The 18,360-nt window shown below is 45.9% G+C and overlaps 2 protein-coding genes across 3 annotated transcripts; one reads left to right on the top strand and one right to left on the bottom strand.

Moving 5' to 3' along the window:
* Nucleotides 1–73: 73 nt before the first annotated feature.
* Nucleotides 74–7,595, top strand: cacng6b (calcium channel, voltage-dependent, gamma subunit 6b). Of its 2 annotated transcripts, none has more exons than XM_061290071.1 (5): nt 74–977; nt 3,780–4,116; nt 5,671–5,745; nt 6,787–6,924; nt 7,003–7,595. In XM_061290071.1, exons 2-5 carry the CDS (start codon nt 3,795–3,797, stop codon nt 7,218–7,220), a joined length of 753 nt encoding a protein of 250 aa, XP_061146055.1. In that variant the 5' UTR covers nt 74–977; nt 3,780–3,794; the 3' UTR covers nt 7,221–7,595. The 2 variants fall into 2 exon arrangements, with proteins under 2 accessions (XP_061146055.1, XP_061146054.1); XM_061290070.1 differs by having other exon boundaries at nt 3,577–4,116.
* Nucleotides 7,596–12,278: 4,683 nt separating this feature from the next.
* On the bottom strand, nt 12,279–16,945 carry cacng8b (calcium channel, voltage-dependent, gamma subunit 8b). The gene is made up of 5 exons (XM_061290014.1): nt 16,571–16,945; nt 15,524–15,748; nt 14,129–14,212; nt 13,452–13,592; nt 12,279–13,089 (listed from the first exon to the last, which is right to left on the bottom strand). The coding sequence occupies exons 2-5, from the start codon at nt 15,744–15,746 to the stop codon at nt 12,296–12,298; spliced, it is 1,242 nt and encodes a 413-aa protein (XP_061145998.1). The 5' UTR covers nt 15,747–15,748; nt 16,571–16,945; the 3' UTR covers nt 12,279–12,295.
* Nucleotides 16,946–18,360: the final 1,415 nt, after the last annotated feature.

Genomic DNA, 18,360 nt, shown 5'->3' with positions numbered 1-18,360 from the left:
CTAGGAAAAAGTTACTAATAGATGCTTTATTCGTCAAGCTGCAATATTTACAATTATACCATATTAGGAGCAAGTGGAGGGGAAAAAAGATCAGCTTTTGATGGGCCTGGAGGGAGACGATTCAATAGTTGACTGTTCCTATTTTATGGCAAGAAAAATAATATCGTCCAGTTATTCCACAGCGGTAGTTTTGTTGATCAAAATGTAAAATATCTTTCCAGCTGTTAAGAAAATAAGCGTCTTGACTAATCGGTATGGAGTGCTGAGTTATGGCAATTACCCATGATGTCCACAAGGCGGCGCTGCCTTACCCTTGCATGCGGTATGTCAAGTCAGAAACCACAATATTTTCATCTTAAAAAAAAAAAAAAGGATCAAAATATATCAGTGACACTAGACAAACCATGATAATGTTTGAGTTCAAGATATGAATAATCAAATCTGATGTTAAGTCTTAATTGTCCGTGGGAGTGGGCATCAGTTTTGGTGGCTTCCGATTAGACGGTCGAGCCGCATAATAAGACGAGCGAAGTAAAAAAACGGAGTAGTTGACAGCCACCCCCGGTCCACTGCGGTTCCTCCCCCTTTCCTTCCCCCTCACTTCATGTCATTAACAGGTGCCTGTCCAAAATAGACGCACGGCCGCTGTGTGACAGAAACAGGCATGTTTTCAATCACGCTGGCACGGCTTGCGTTTTGTATTGCACCGTGTATGTATGTGTGGCCGTGTACGGGTAATGTTAGTAAGTAGTAAGCCGAGGTTTTGCACAGTGACCACAGACACACATAGACGGATCTTTCCTAAAGAGTGTTGGCCAACCGGGCTGCAGCCCCCTCCCCTGTTGCACCCACTTTCCATTACTGTTATTTACCCCCCCCCCCCCCCCACTCCTTCCGTCGCTCTCTTTCTCTTTCACTAACTCCCTCGTTCTCTTAATTTTCAAGCGTCTTCTCCTGAACTCGGCATCAAACTGCAGGTCAGAATTATTTTCCTCCCCCTCGCATTTGTTGCTTTTCTTACTTATGCATAGAGTTGCAAAAGTTATTCAAAGTTGTAAAATTTCCATTGGGATTAAAGGGAAAGTTTGGCTGTTAATGGAGAATTAAAAATAGTATTTGAGCATAACTCCTGCTAGCCAGCCAGCTAGCTAGACAGAACGAATCCAGTTTAAAAACTGCACCCCCCCTCCCCCACATACCTATTTTTGTCTTTCAAAACAATTGTAAAATTAATTTCTCAAACGTATTGCATCGTATGTCTTTTTGTTGTTTTTAATACTTTGATTTTAGAAATGCCTTTGATTATTTTGTTTGTAAATGTCGTATTTTTTATTTTGTCAGGTCGTATTTTCAACTGTGTAAAATGAGCTATATACTGTAAATAAAGCTGCCCTGCTTTGCCCTTACCTTAAAATTGTACCAATTTATTATCTTGCACCTTAGTTAGTTACAGTTAGTACAAAATGCCGCTGCAAGGCTGCTCTCTCGGACAAGAAAATTTGATCACATTACCCCAATACTAGCCAACTTACATTGGCTTCCGGTCCATTTAAGATGTGACTTCAAGGTTCTTCTATTAACCTATAAATCGCTGCATGGCTTAGCGCCTTCATATCTCGTCGACCTAGTTGTTCCTTATGTTCCGTCTCGTAACCTTCGTTCGCAAAACGCTACCCTTTTAGCGACACCGAGGGCTAAGAAAATGTCTGCAGGCTCTAGAGCATTTTCTATTCGGGCTCCAGAGCTTTGGAATGCCCTACCAATGGATATTAGGACTGCTACCTCAGTAGAAACATTTAAGACACGTTTAAAGACACATTTCTATGACATGGCCTTTAACTAACCTGTAGTGGCCGATTCGGCTGGAGTTTGTTTTCTCTCCCTCTCCACCCCCTCCCTCCCCCCTCCCCGGCCGGGGAGGTGGTTAGGTGGTACCCATGCTGACAGCGGCTATCTGGATTCTCGTGGCCAATTCAGGATAGGGGAACTGCAGCTCAACCTCCTCGAAGAGCACTGCCAGGACAATTGAGGGCTCCTTTCGGCAGCCCTCTGCTGTGACATGGACATCCACTTTTTATTTAATTGATTTTCATGTTGTATCATTTGTGCCCTCTCTGCATCCATTTCAACCTGGTGATCCTGAAAGGGGGATCCTTCCATCTGTGGTCCCTTCTCAAGGTTTCTCATTTTCCCCCTGCTAGGGGTTTTTAAGTTTTTCCTTGCCCTTTTGGGAGCTTAAGATCAGGGGATGCTTTGAGAATAATTGTCAATTTCTGTCTATGTGAAGCCCTTTGAGACTGCTTGTGATTTAGGGCTATACAAATAAACTTGAAACTTGAAACTTGAAGCACCGATGTGGGCTGATGACAAAACACAATGTTTAAGACTCACTATAATGTTACAGCTCTTTGATTGGATCTCGTAATTAGTCTTGTATCTTAATTTATTAATCTAGGGGTGTCAAACTCCTTTTTATCGCGGGCCGTATTGTAGTCATAGTTTCCTTTGGAGGGCCATTATGACTAAACCCAAATAAATAAATGAATTCTTCATATTATATACAGTATAAGAAAAAGCTTGTTTTCAAATCAGACGAGTAAAAACTGTTCTTCGAATATTTTAAAAAAGATGATTTTTTTTAAAGTGAAAACAATTTACAATTCTAGTAATGACATTGGAATGATTCTTGGAATGTGAATCTTCTATCTATGTTATGACCTAAATGTAATGTGGTTGCCATTCTTTTTAATGAATAGCCCAAGCCAGCGTTAAAAGCAAACAGGTGGCTGATGTAGTGGTGCCAATATAAATCCTTTGGTACCACTAGTGCAAAGCTCGGAATCAAGCGATCCAAGAACTGGGGGTGGGCTGAGGGCTTCTGTCCTCTTGTCCACTGTGTGACCTGTCAAAGCCCCCCAGGCTGGGTCAATTAGTGAGGCCCACTCTGGTTCAGGCTTGAATTATCGCCTGACTTGCACGGCGTGTGGGTCAGCTGCCACCTTGTTGAAACGGACGCCTGAGGACCCCTGCTTATACTCGGTGGGGAGCGGGAAATGCTTGAGACGCCTAAATCACATGCACGCTCGCACACACACACACACACACACACCTGATTGCCAGTTTGTCTCATGCCTTGTGATGCAGGGCGTGGGGTATTTGTGGCGCCACGTTATCCCCTCAGATCAGACGGGATCCACATCCAATCCTGACCCTGAGGGGACAACTCGTGTCTGAGCTTTGTGATGGGACAATAAAAGATGGGCGGTCCACTGTGGCACTCACCTTGACCCCCACATCAAACTACTCTACTAGATTTGTGGAGATAAAATGTTTCTTTGGTTTTCTAGTTTAGCATGATAAAGCATTTTTGGTGGTGGAGCATCCTAAAAGCCAAAAGTTGTTTGGTGTAAAAGCTCTGAAGCATCCGATCATGATAGTGTTCCTCAGGGATCCATTCTTGTCCCTCTCCTCTTTAACTTAAGGCATGTTATTAAATTTGTGGTAAACGTAGGACCTTGAATGTAAGTAACACCTGTGTTTTTTGCTGTATATTTTATTGTTGCTTTTCTTTTTCAGAGAACTGCAAGAAAGGAAACACTGGGATGGAGCTTTGTTTATAGCCTTGTGTTTTTTTTTTTTAATTTGATCCTCTATCCTAGTGGGAGCTTTATTTTATTTATTTATTTTAAAGCTTCATCATTGCATCAATACTAAATACTCCCAAGTGTTCCACCTCAAACCCACGTGGTCAAATGTGGAACAACTTCTTCGTGCCCCAGGACGATGAGGGCCGCATGGGGGCGGCGGGCAGTGGCCAAGGCGGCGGACTTGCTGCCCTGAAGGGCGGACGAGCCCAGAGGCGGACCCAAAAGATGAGCGACAGCCAGGACGGCAAGATCAAGCTGGTCTTCCTGGTGTGTGCAGTGGGCGTGATGCTCACCGTGCTGGGCGTGGTCACTGAATTTTGGGTGGAGCTGGCGCAGCCCAAGAACTTTGCCGGCAACCAGACGTGCCAGATGGCGCACTATGGTCTGTGGAAGGCCTGCGTGCACACCCTGTGGGTGGCTGACGTGGACCCCGAGAGGGCCAGCTGCGGTCCGGCTGAACTACCCGGAGGTGAGGCCTGCCACTGTCATTCATTTAGAAAGCGGATTGGCGCTTGGGTCGTTGCCATGTTGAGCAAAAGTCACCATCCTACTGTGTCCAAGTGTGAAACAGATGAGAAACCCAAGTTTGCTGGTTGCCATAGCGACCAAAGCAATATTGGCATTGGCTTCCCCACTTGTTTCAAACTCTGAATGAATGGAATGACGACAGTTCAAAGTGTGCAAAATTTGTATTTACATGCAAACTCTGCTGATGTCCTCGAAAACAATGCTAATCTTTTAGCCCTCAAAGAAATTATAAGCCAAGTAACCAATTCAGCTCGGTCAATTCCACAACCATGCTATGAATGACTTGTCTTGGAAATGTAACACGCGGGGGTGTGAACATGATGCCGCATGCCGCACATAGCGTGGACGTATATGCACACACACACCATTTGCATCTAGGTCGGCCCTCCATACATGCTAATTCGATCATTAAAGAGGAACAGCCAATGGGAGGAGGGCGAAGGCGAGCATTACGTAATAATATCCGACACGTATGATGCAGCTGAAAAGGCTTCCATCCCAGTTTTGCTTGTGTTGACGGCGCAATCCGTCCACTTTGCATATGTGACAGCGTGTTGATGTGTGACGGCAGCCGTTCTGTTTGCGACAATATTTCTCACACGCCCTCGTGCAACCGGCAGATGGCCGCCAGCCCCGCCATGTTTGTTTGGCCCAAAAAAAAAAAAGCAACTGTTTTCTTGCCCATCTTACAATCACGGCTCGCCGTGTGTGTACAAGCACGCACAGCCCGGGTGCGAGTTGTCGCTGGGAAGCCCAGTGGAATCTGTCCACTTCACAGTTTTTGTCTAAATATACTGAAAGGCCAATGAGGGGGAGAAGGACAGCGAGGGACCAAGGCAGAACAGGTCTAATGCAGTATTAAGCAACCTCCCGTGTCGCCCCCTCCGCCCACTCTCACTCCACCATCCCTCCCTCCCTCGACCTCCTCCATCTGTGGCTTCCTTCTTCAATTTTCACCTCCCCTCCATCTGTGCTCCCACCCCGTTCCTCCTAATCTTCCTCTTCAGATCCTTCTCCAACCTCCTTGTCCCTGTTTTGGATGCTTGTTAAGACCCAAAGATCACAACGGCTCTCTTGAACTAAAATAGAAAATAGATCAAGGCATTCAACGATTTTTTATTTTTTTTAAACTGCTCACAACCAAAAGAAATACTTAAGTGATTTGCACATATCTGAAAAATCTACTGAAGTACAGTAAAGACATAATTGTCCCTCGTACAGTGTGTGTGTGTGTGTGTGTGTGTGTGTGTGCGTGCGCGTGTGAATAGCGTGTGTGTATTCCAACTCAACACTTGAATATAAATAGAAATGATGCCTGCAAGGACAATAGTGTGTGCATGGATGCATAGAAAGTGCGTCCCATAGGACCACCAGCTATCCACGGCACATGTGTGTGTGTGTGTGTGTGTGTTTGCGCGTGGGTGCGCAAACCGTGCATGTTATTATTTTTTTGATCGTGCATGTCTGTTGTACTAAAGTTTCCTCCTGTCTCCAGAATCCAACTGCACCTACTTTAAATTCTTCACCTCGGGGGAAAACGCCGTCGTGTTCAAGAAGACGACAACCAAGAGTAAGAAGCTTGGCAAAAGACAGACTGGCTAGCGGGAGAACAATGAGATACGCAATTCTTGTTTTATTTGTCATTTTTCTGTGCTTCACCTATGAGTCGGTGTGATGCCAATATGCAATTAATGGTGACATGGATGGCTTGCACATGTTGGCGCAGGATTTGTATGTTGCATCTGTCCGTGTTCACCTGCCAATAAAATTCCTTTTAAGTCGAGCCAAATCAGCACATGGTTCACTTGCCAGCATGCTGCCACGTTGGCTCATCCAGCCAGTTAATTGTCCCAAACTAATACAAACCCCAAAATAGCCTTAGGGTTTCACATTAGGGATTCAAACTAGTCAAAAATGACCTTGTATAGTAAGGGTTTTACAATTGAGCGGCAACCCTTGACCTCTGACCCCTGAATCATGATCTTTGACACCTGACCCTTGACTCCTAATATAGTAAGGCTTCTTTCAGTAAAAAATGGCCATGTTTAGTAAGGCTTTTACCATTAAACATCAACCCTTGACCTCTGAACATTGATTCTTTTAAACCTAACCCTTGACCCCTAATATATTATGCCATTTTTAGAACAAAATGACCATGGTTTTTACTATTGACTGTCGATCCTTGATATCTGAACCCTAAACCTTGACCCTGATTTTTGATACCTAACCCGTGACCCCTAAATATAGCTTTTTAGGGGTAAAAGGCTTTTTTTGGTAAAAAATGACCATGGCTTTTACCATTGACCATCAGCACTTGACCTCTGAATCCCAAACCTTGACCCTGACCTTTGATACCTGGCCCTTTATCGTGACACCTAATATAGTAAGGCTTTTTGTAGTAAAACATGACCATGTGTATAAGGCTTTTACCATTGAACATCGACCCTTAACTTCTGACCTTTGACACCTGACATTTCACCCCTAAGGCTTTTTGGTAAAAAATGATCATGTATAGTAAAGCTTTAAAAAAAACGTGCATAGTTAAGTTTTTTGAAGAATGCCATAAAAGGCTTTTAAAAATGACTAACAACTCTTGTTGTTCGTGTCCTAGACTTGAACCTGGCGGCTGCCATTTTTGCTCTTCTCAGTCTGACAATGATGGTGACGGGCTCCATCTGCATCATCATGACGCTCAGCAAAGGCGTGGTATTCTTCCTTAAGCCAGCCTCTTTCTGCTTCATACTCTCAGGTCGGACCCCGCCTCTATACGCCTATACGCGATGCCTTTTCATAAGAAACAATCATGTTAACGCTACCACACGTGCAGGTGTCCTGGTCCTGGTCTCGGTCCTGATGTTTCACCAGTCCGTGCTGGCCTTGCTGTCCAGCGACCACTCCGTCCCGCTGCACCACCAGCTGTCCTGGTCGGCGGCCTGTGCCGGCTCGGCGGGCGCTGTCCTCATTTTCGGAGGCGTCCTTTTCCTCATCCTTTCGCTTCCCGTCACTTCGTGGCAGAAGTGCGTCCAGCACAACAGCGCCACCTAGCGAGTGGCTATTTATATCAAAACATTTTTTTTTCCTCCACAGATAACTACTTAGCATTTTATAGTTATACCTCATTTTATTTATATTCACTTTCCAGGTATGCAATAATATTTTTTAAAGTGTATTAAAAAGAGGCTGTCGTGTTTTTTGGGGGGATTTTTTAGCAAAAAAATGTAAGACTTTGTACACCTGACAACGGTATAGACTCACTTTGTAAGCTTCGTCACAATGTACATAAGATTTCGCTTTTATCTTTTATGAATATTGTGTTTTGCAGTGTTTACAAATATACACAAGATTCCCTTGACTCTTTTACTTTCAACAATTTCTCATAATTTGTTCCATAAAAATAAACTGATCTGTCCATTCTTTTCATTTTGTAGCATCTCTTTGGGCTGGACTGTTTGCACTACACATTTGGTTTTGCCCAATCAGATTTCACACTCATTCTGACCTCACTATGGTTTTATCCTCTGATTGGTTGGTCGGACTGAAACTTGTTTTTATTTGATTGTTTTTTTATTGTTTTTTTCACACAATGAATAGGATAAATATTAGCAATTTGAGCCGACGGAAAAGGTTATATCACAATCCACTACTTCATCCGGCTGTCACGACTCACGAGGAAACAATTTATTTATTTCCCCTCCAATTTAAATCACAAGTGACCTTTATCCCCCTCCCTCACCGCCCCCCTCACACCATTGCTATACTTAGTCCCTTGATGCTGAAGTTTAGAAACCGTATCCGTGAATTTCAACTATGCGTGCCTCGCCGTTTACTCTTCCACCCCGGACCTCAATGCGCTCGTACCTTCAACAATTCTCGTCCAATGCATCCGCTGACACCCCTCCTCCCCACCTCCCACCGGAATAATTACTGTCACAAGCGCATCGGTCATTGGATTAGTGATGTGCATTCCAGTTCTTTTAAGTGAACTGAATCTTTAAAATGGGTTCAATATTCGTTCAAACTAATCGTTCAACGAATCGTCCCCCACCCACACACACACTGATCCTTTTTTTTTTTTTTTTTTTTTTTTATAAATCAAATAATCAAAAATCATGGTCAAAGCTTCACGAAAAGTGAAAAGTGCCACACCTGCCCTCACCCCCACTTTCTGATTGGCTGTTTGATCCGTGACGTCATTCGGACACTCTATTAGGTACACCGCCATTTTCAGGCGTTCCTAATAACAGGCCACTTCATTAGGGAAAAATCATGGCCAAAGCTTAACTGAAAGTGAAAAGTGCCACACCCGCCCTCACCCCCACTTTCTGATTGGCTGTTTGATCTGTGACGTCATTCGGACACTCTATTAGGTACACCACCATTTTCAGGTGGTCCTAATAACAGGCCACTTCATTAGGGAAAAATTATGGCCAAAGCTTAACTGAAAGTGAAAAGTGCCACACCCGCCCTCACCCCCACTTTCTGATTGGCTGTTTGATCTGTGACGTCACACGGACACTCTATTAGGTACACCGCCATTTTCAGGTGGTCCTAATAACAGGCCACTTCATTAGGGAAAAATCATGGCCAAAGCTTAACTGAAAGTGAAAAGTGCCACACCCGCCCTCACCCCCACTTTCTGATTGGCTGTTTGATCTGTGACGTCATTCGGACACTCTATTAGGTACACCACCATTTTCAGGTGATCCTAATAACAGGCCACTTCATTAGGGAAAAGTCATGGCCAAAGCTTAACTGAAAGTGAAAAGTGCCACACCCGCCCTCACCCCCACTTTCTGATTGGCTGTTTGATGTGTGACGTCATTCGGACACTCTATTAGGTACACCGCCATTTTCAGGTGGTCCTAATAACAGGCCACTTCATTAGGGAAAAGTCATGGCCAAAGCTTAACTGAAAGTGAAAAGTGCCACACCCGCCCTCACCCCCACTTTCTGATTGGCTGTTTGATGTGTGACGTCATTCGGACACTCTATTAGGTAGACCGCCATTTTCAGGTGGTCCTAATAACAGGCCACTTCATTAGGGAAAAATCATGGCCAAAGCTTAACTGAAAGTGAAAAGTGCCACACCCGCCCTCACCCCCACTTTCTGATTGGCTGTTTGATCTGTGACGTCATTCGGGCACTCTATTAGGTACATCACCATTTTCAGGTTCATTCGCGAAGATTCACGAGTGAGTGACAGACAGCGTTGCTGCTATGCCAGCCGACATTGACGTTTTAATTTTGTATTTGTTGGATTACAACAAAATTTTCTTCTTTGTTGTGTTTTACGGTGTAGTGTATTTTTATTCTGGTATCATGCAATAAATATCTCACTAGTAAGCGGGTCATGTTCGGGTCAGGTTCGTGTGGGATTGTTTGGGGCTTGGTCCGGGAAGGTAGACTCATTGGCGCCAGACACATCTGGCTTCCATTAACAACTGCTAAGATACACACCATGTAGAGATAGGGAGGCAGGCTGCGGGGTCATAGGTCAGCCAACAGCCCCATGTGCGCGCTCCCGCGTGGAGGGAAGCGCAAGAGTATAAGGTTTAGTAGACTCGACATCTTGGCTAGGGCGCGAGACACTTCTTTCTGACATCGGTTGAATAAAATCTTTCCCCAATCAGCCGTGTGTGACTGAAGTTATCCTTCCCCAAGCCAGCCACCTTTTCACCATTTTGTTTGGAAGACCAGCTGACCATCGAAGAGAATTCACCACAACGGCGAGGTGGCACCAGCTTCAATGCGCATTACCGACACCTACTGGTTGAAATCATATGAACTGAAAAAAGAACGAATCACTTTAGGAAGTTATTCGTTCACTCTCGTTCCTTGAAAAGATTCGTTCTTTTGAACGAATCGGTCACTCACGAGCCAACACTACATTGCATCATCAGCACGGAGTCGTATTAAGCACCTCCGTTGGGGAGAAAAGTAATCTACGTGACACACGATCTCGGTTGCAGCATGTTTTGGGAAAACAGATACAAACACATATGTAGGGATTTGTAAGCATTGTCGCATCACACCTGATTCCTGTGAAACAAAGTCAACAAGTCGGAAAAGTTCCAAATCGCAAGGGACGCTGGGGGGAATTCCAAGTCTCCTTGCACCTGCTCCAAGGCAGAAAAGTCACTGCTAAGTAAAGAAAAACACGCCGGCCGTGTTTAGAGCGCGACAGCCGTTTAATACATGCATGAAGCGCTAGGCGCCAGATGGGACCAATCACACACAAATGCATTAAAAAAAAGTATATCTCGTCACGATGTTTACAATTAAAGTTTGCAAAAATCCCTTTATGCTAGGACAGCATACGAGGCCTATTTGAAACCACGAATTGCCTATAGTATAGGGAAACAATAATTTAAATTTTGTAATAAAGTCTAATATTTCATATTTTTGTGGCAAAACAAGACAGAAGTCAGCATTAATCCAGCAGTATTTTTTTTTATAAATTTCGTGCAATACAGTGTTTGAGTTTATCACACATTTAGATAAACCATAATCAGTTGTCTCTATATATCTACATTTGATTCATATTGCCCACATAAATGCTCTCTGTGCGCACGTTTGTCACTTTTTTCCCGAGAATGTCACCGAAGAAATTCAGAAAGTCTGGAAGCGTCTCCTTTGTTTTTCCGATTTTTTTTTTTTTTTTTTTAGTTCAGTGGTTGTTGCATCATGTCACAAGAGTCTGATTTTCGAGAAGGGAAAAAAGAAGACGAGTGTGTCAGGCCGCTTACATTCTCATCACCTTCCTTCGAGAAGAGGAGCAAGGAAGCACAGTGAAAAGAATCTTTGGGGAGGTTCCCATCAATGCTCAGGAAAGGGGGCGGGTCAAAAGGTTCATGAGGGCGGGGCTAATGAGGTAAACCACCAAGTAAGAGTCAAGAGTAACAAAAGCTCTTTTTTTTTTTTTAGAGGATTTACAAATATATGTATGCATAAATTACAATGTACATTTTCTCCAAACACACATTTACATGATGCTCGGGTTTTTTTTTGTTATTGAAAATGAAATGTGTCACTTTCCGACTCATAGAAAAGAGATTATTAAATTTTTTTCCTTCCCTTTTTCCACTTGCTTCTGTACATATTTTTTATTTCCTCCCGTTTGAACGCGAGGTTGTCGTTAATGCCCAAAGAACAAACATCTTTAACACGACTAGCGCTACAAGTACTGCTAACACGGATTCCGATGGAAAGAAGACGTACGAAGGCCAAAGCCGAGTCGTTATTGTTGCATCTCTTTTGTATCGCTATTATTGGAAGACAATTTACAGTATTCACATTTGGAAAATAAAAATAAAATAAAAGTCGTAACTAGTGGCCGGTAAGTCAAAAGAAGTCATTCTCTCCACCAAAGATTTCATGCACACACACACGCTTGACATGGAGGCACGCTGCTCGCCCCTTCCATCTTGGAAGAAAAAAAAAACTAATCACAGTTAAAGTCAGCAACATGGAAACGTTGACTTTGGACAACGCAGCGAGCTTGGAACCACTAGGGATGGCAATTCCAAAAATATTTCCTTCATCGATGACAGCAATGATCTGACAGGTGTTTATTTTGCTTTTTTCGGGATAATTCCTTTGTCAAAAATAAATCAATAAAATAAAATTTGTTCCACAAATTTGAATTTTGTAACACTTTTAGCACACTGTTCCAGAAAGGCCAAACAAGTTGCGTGTTGTAGCGTACGCAAAGTAGCCTACGCAAAGCATAAATTCATATCGGGAGGCCAAAAGTATAACTAGTAAAAAAAAACGAGACAATCCCGAATCGACACAAATGGATTGTTCTGCCCATCCCCAGTAGCAACGCAAAGAATAATCACAACAACAATCGGCGCCAACGCAGTTCTGCTAAATTAGCGCTAATATTGCACATTGCATTTTTGTAGTAGCCCGAGGTTAGTTTGCATGTTGATCGTTAACAAAATAATTATTTCTAGAACGTGTAGATATCAAAATAGTTTTGTTGTGAGAGTTCATTGTTGTTGTTATCGCTCGTTTATGATCGTACTCATATTTTGACATATCGGCTGTGCTGGACGACCGCTACTTCCTGCCCCACCCCCCCGCCCCCAACCCTCACCTTAATCCTAAACCCTTTTTTACACAGGTGTGGTCTTCCGATTGAGGGTGTTGGAGTTGCTCTCTCTGTCTCCCTTCAGCCTGTCCAGAGTACCCATTCCTCGCTCCCTGTCCACCGTGGACGAAGTGAAGGGGGGCGGTCCGGAGCCCACCGAGTTGGGCATTGGCACGTTGGAGTTGGAGGAGTTGGAAGGGTTGTGGGACTTGAGCGAGGGCAGCGTGCCACTCATCATGCCGCCCCCGCCGCCGTCCTTGGGGAAGCAGTTGTGAAGCTGGTAGAGTGTGGCGCGGTCCACTGTGCCATACATGGGCGCCAAGCCACCCAGTTTGGGGTCGCGGGACAGCGTGTAGAGTGAGATGTCGCCTCCGGCCAGCGCCGTGTGGGAGCGCGAGTGCGGGTTGGGCAGCGTGGACACGGAGATGGGGCCCTGGGAGAGCAGCGCCGATGGGGGCAGGCCGAAGTTCTTCCCCACACCGCCGCCCACCGGCGAAGGGTCTCGGGAGCGAGAGGGGTCGGTGGAGCGCGATGAGGAGCGGGAGCGACGGCGGAAGCGGTAGCTGGGGAGGCGCAGCATGGCGTGCGTGGTGCTCTTGAAGATGTCGGTGCGCGAGCGGCAGCGCAGCTCCTTGTTCTTCTCGATGTAAATGTTGACCGCCAGCACGCCCACCATCTCGGCCATGATGAAGGACAGCCCGCCAAAGTAGAAGGACCAACCATACGAGTACTGCCACTTCTTGTCCTCATCCTTCTTGGGGGAGATGTCGCCCAGCGCCGCCGAGATGTACACGATCACGCCGATGATGTTGCTCAGACCTGAAAAGCGCAACCGAACAGTCATGCATCGGTTAGGGTGCAATTGAGAATTAAAAAACAAAATCTTAAAGGTAGTGATGGATAAATGAAGCTTCAAATTTGCTTCATTTGTATTTTCTGACTTCTCTAGATGGCACTGTTGGTTTAACTAAAGGGATGGCAAGTCAGAGTGCTTTCAGCCCAACATTGAACAGAGAGTGCCATCTCGAGCCGTCGAAAAATATACAACTGGTTCAGGAAGCAAATTTTGAAGCTTCATTTTCCCCGTCACTACCAAACGGAGGTGCCAATGTGGTAAACATCGCTAAACACTCTCAAAAGATGCTTCTAGTGTGCGTATATACTTATAGTCATCATGTTACCTGCAGCCACAAAGAGAATCCCCGCTCCCAGGATAATGTTGCGTTTGCTCCGATAGAAACGGCTAGCAGCAATGCACACGCCTCCCAATAGCAGCAAGATGGCGCTGAGGATGGGGAAGATGTTGGAAGCCCTCACCACGCCTGCAAAGCCGCACAAAAACTGCTTAGCAACACAAAAAAAAAAACAAAGACAACAACCACATAGCTTAGCTATGCTTAGCTTTTCAATCTGCTAGCTTAATGCTAAAGCAATATGAACTGATGGATGGATGGATGGACTACGATGGCTTCCTCACATTGAACCCAAGAACATGCACCTTGCTCTCCTTTTCCCCATCCATTTTGTTTTCTCAGTATTATCACTTGCAACAACAAAAGAATTAATCATGAGAGTTGAGTTTAGCTGTTCGCTAAGTGCGCGTGCACACCGAGTACACACATCTAAGACAAGTAGGCCACAGGAGAGAAAATGCCAGCAAAATGCCAACAAGATGCCTGTGCAACATTGTAAACAACATTGTGCGTACACGTGCAGCGTATCGCAGAGCACAAACGCATCCCTTCGGGGCGTTTAGCCTCAACTAGGCCGCCGCAGCATCTCCCGTGACTTTTAGTCCACATTGTTACGTGTTGATTCCTTCGTTGCGCCAAGAGAAAAATCCAGCCGTTTGACTTACGTAGGACGTACTCGGCCCCGTCATGGTCAAAGTCCGCGTCCTCCGGGAAGTGGTTGATCTGAGAACACACTCCTCGCTTCACTCCTGAGATGTGAAAAAAAAAGAAAGTGATGAGCACACACAAGCAAGAGAACAAGAAGTCATAAAGCCAACTGCGACAAAAGGCAGAACAGCGGGCGTCCTCCCGAGAGCCCAAAGGACTGACATCAGCGTCTCCTCAGCATACAGATGGAATGTTAGTAAGGCAGGCGTGGGCATGGCGTGGCGTGGGCGTGGCGTGTTAGTAAATACATACAAGCACGCACGATGGTGACACGCTCGCTGATGGATTGTGACATAAGATGGAGTGGTGGGATGAAGACACACAGACGAAGGAAGGACAGATGGATAGACGCGGGACGAGTGGTCGTCTCCCTTTGTCTGTGGCTCGGCAATGTCTCTCTGTGAAGAAGCAGACGGAGGCGCACGTCAGTGGCGTCGCACCATTGACCAACCGCAGCTGGATTTACAACCGGCACACCGACTAATTTTTGACTCATTCGCTGCCATTGACGTCTATAGACGTCTATTCAATTTTACCCGGGCTGCCTTAAAGTGACTTTTTTGTTGTACTGTAATAAAAATTGACTGCCATTTTGTTTCCATGTCACGCCTTCAGTAAAGATGCAGAGGACACGAGGAGCGAGCGACATTCGGATATTCCAGAGTGAGCGCAACTGTCACGTATGGGGGGGGGGGGGGTGCAATGGAGTCTTGCGGATCTTATCTCTAATTGGCTGCTTGGCTTGGAGAGAGGGGGGGAGTGGGGGGGATTAAGCCACTTCAGTTCATTTCGCTGTAGAAAAGCTTTAATCTGTCTCACGAGTAGATAACGGTAACGAGGTAAGCCGTGACATCATCGCAGCAAACGCAGAGGCACCTACCAAAAAAAAAAACTTGCAAGGAGCATTCAAGCACATCCAAACCATCTGAATCAGAATTTGAGAGATTCCCGATTTCCTACCAGACTGAAAAAGTTTGAAAGTAACTCGTGTTCATGACTGTTGACGGCGTCCCTGCCTACGGTGTCGAGCTTTGCCATCGCAGCCCACGACGAGTGCAGACAACCAGCTGGTCCCCTTGTCGGGACTGGAGGCGGAACAGAAGCTTTTGTTTGGCCACTCCAGTTAAACGATGGCAGCCAGCGCCGACACCATGATGAATGGATTATTTGGAGGCGGGGCCGGGCTTGGTTCGTTATGGTGTAATTAGGGCTTCGATTGTTTGGAATCTTTTCTCGTCACGGCGGCGCGGTCAAGGAGCTTCACGCGTGCTTGGCCCATTCTGATCATCATTAGCGGGTATCACAACACTGCGTTGCGCCGCAAACAGACTTCTGACGCATCTTGGCTGTACCTTCCAGGCAGCATATCCTCCAGAGTCCCGAGTGGGTGAGCGCCCCCGGGTCCTTCTTGTCCTTGTTATGAGGGTCGTCCTGCGTGACGTTGGCTGTACTGTTGCAGATGAGGGCGCGGGAGTACAGCCAGTAGTCCGTCCCTATGGCCACCGTCATCAGGCCGAAGGCGGCGAACGCCCCCACGGTGGTGAGGAGGATCTGGATCCCCTTCTCACACACCATGCCTTGGAAAACACAAGCAGAGCGTTCTCGGCATTAAAGAGCCACCGTGGATGGAAGGGGACGGCACGAGATGGGCAAAGGTGACGTGTGGTGATTGCCGTGGATGCCGTGAATCAAAAAAATTGCAAAAATCCTACAACACGCTACATTTTCGGTGGTTGCCGTGGTCACCGGAACGGTCAAATCATCGCACGTGCGAACTTATATAACCTGAGTGAGCAGTTGATTGAACAACCCAGCAGTCTTGCAGGTGAGATGATGAGGGGGAGGGAACGGGGGGAGGGGGTGCAGAGGTGGCACAAAATGATGATGTGTCCTTGGGAGGAGAGCCGGGTGACTCTGCTGACTCTGCTTAACAAGGCAGAAGTGAAGCAAAACATTTGGGCCGGCTAACACCTACTACTCCATATTCATAACCCAGCTCCCCTTAGAACTTGGAAGGCAAGACTGGAGAGGAATTCATAAACACACACACACACACACAGCAGATCCGTCGTCAAATCTCGTTGGGGCAATACAAACGCGCTTTCGCCCATTTAAATAATTAAAATTCTCGCTCTTCCATCTTTCTCTGTGTAACGTACGCGCACTCGGGCACTCAACAATAAGGCACTCTAAGGTGGCTACTAAATCTCGGAATTCACTTTACGGTCTTCAAAACGTCAATCAAAACGGTTTGTAAAGGCAGAATTCCCATCCGGCTCTTGTATGGGATGTTCGGAGACAGTAGGTGTACCTAATGTTCTGCTCTGCCCCAAACGTTCCACACGCATCCCTAAAAAAAAAAAAGTTCAAATCTAAGAAGAGCCAAGAACTGGACTTACCTGACGGCGAGTTTCTATCCTTCGACTCAATTTTGAAATCTTTCCTTTCCTCGTCAGTGAAGAACGTGCTGCCCCTTCAATCCGGACAGCATCCATCGACTGTTCTCAGCCGCTCGCCGCTCGTTTTTCTCTCTCTCACTCTCTCTCTCTCTCTCTTTCTCTCTCTCTCTCTCTCTCTCTCTCTCTCTCTCTCTCTCTCTCTCTCTCTCTCTCTCCCTCTCTCTCTTTCACGTTCACTCGCTCTTTGACGCTGTCTTTCTCGCGGGAGCCCCCAGTGCCAGCGGAGGCTGAGTCTTATAGGCTGAGTCTTGGACGCCGGTCACGCTCTCCTTCGCTCGCTCCTCCGCTAGCAGGAAGCCACCACCAAAGGGCCCATCATCGCTGCTCAGCTGCTGCGAACAAAAAAAAAGATTGGACCGTTTCAATATGCAGATGAAATCAGTCAGGGCCTCGTTCCCGATGAAAACGTGCCCATGTCATTTCCTCGTCAATTATAATTGATCGTCGTGTCAAATTAATCGTAGCATTTGCTGCCTATTTGACACTTTGGCGTGAATAATTAATCAAAAATAAATGAATTGACCTTCTGCCATAAATCGTTTTGCTATTGCAGCTTATTCACTTTTCACGAAGGGCTTGATTGATTAGGATTTAGAATAGAGGGCGTTATATTGCGTGCTACCTCACTCCAAGTGATTGGGCTGTCGGCAAGGAGTTTTAAAATAGGCCCGCAAAATAAGCAGTGAATATGAGACGAGCGCTAAGTGTTGAAATCTTCCAAGCAAAGTGTGTCATTAAAAAAAAAAAAGATTTTCCCCCCCTATATTTAAAAGATGATTCTGGTCACCATGAAAGAGGCAAACAAACATTTTGGCACATGACACCTTCTTGTGACTGGCACGGGGAAATGAGAATATTGTTCCAATATGATCAAGAGTCAAGGCCGTTTTTATTGAATAATTTTCCGCATCTTTTGTCTTGGCGCAAAAGCAAGCGTGGCGTCTCACATGGACTGACACGATGCCAACATTGGAGGCTAAAAAGCGGAATGACTCGAGCGCGACTTGTGCTGCATCTCATCGTGTGAATAGAGGAGCAACGGGGAGGGGGGATAGTCCGACCTGACAATGTTACCATGGCAACATTGAATTCCAAAGTCTAGATCAGCATAGAGCAGGAGAAGGGAGGGGGGGGGGGGTCAAACGAGTGAGAGCAAAAATCGGTGAAAAAAACGGGGATGGAGGGGTGACATTTGAAGTCATAATAGCAAGTGTGATTTCATTCCCTATCAATATGTGTGTGCGTGTGACGACTGCGACACAGATGCTCCCGAGCAGCGCATGTGCACTGGATAAAACACGCGACTGGCACACACGAGAAGCATCCTGCAGTGTGTTTTTTTTTCTCTCTCTCCGTGAACCCCCAAAGAAAATGCAAGCATTGGACACTGATGCGCAATGAGCAGATATGAAACCAAATTAATATTTGATGACGCAATATGGCACCGTGAGCAAAATAGGTTACATGTGAACCCCCCACCGCTCCCCCCTCCTGCCCAGCATCGGAGATGCGACGAAAGACTGCCTGTTTCCACTCGCTGTCGTTGGGAACTGTTGAATCTCATCCGCCAGACGTCCTCCTCGTACTCGTATCGCTCTCTCCTGCCTCCGTATTATGTAAACCGTCAAGCCACAGTGCTGCAGTGTGTCTTAGTTATACATTGCAGCAAACGTCGTGTGTGTGTGTGTGTGTGTGTGTGTGTGCGTAAGACTGTGACATTCCAACCCTAT

The sequence above is a fragment of the Syngnathus typhle genome, linkage group LG10 (genome assembly GCF_033458585.1).
Source record: "Syngnathus typhle isolate RoL2023-S1 ecotype Sweden linkage group LG10, RoL_Styp_1.0, whole genome shotgun sequence".
Classification (NCBI taxonomy): Eukaryota; Metazoa; Chordata; class Actinopteri; order Syngnathiformes; family Syngnathidae; genus Syngnathus; species Syngnathus typhle.
Note: the sequence above shows the minus strand (reverse complement) of the source record. Positions and strands in the feature narration are given on the sequence as shown.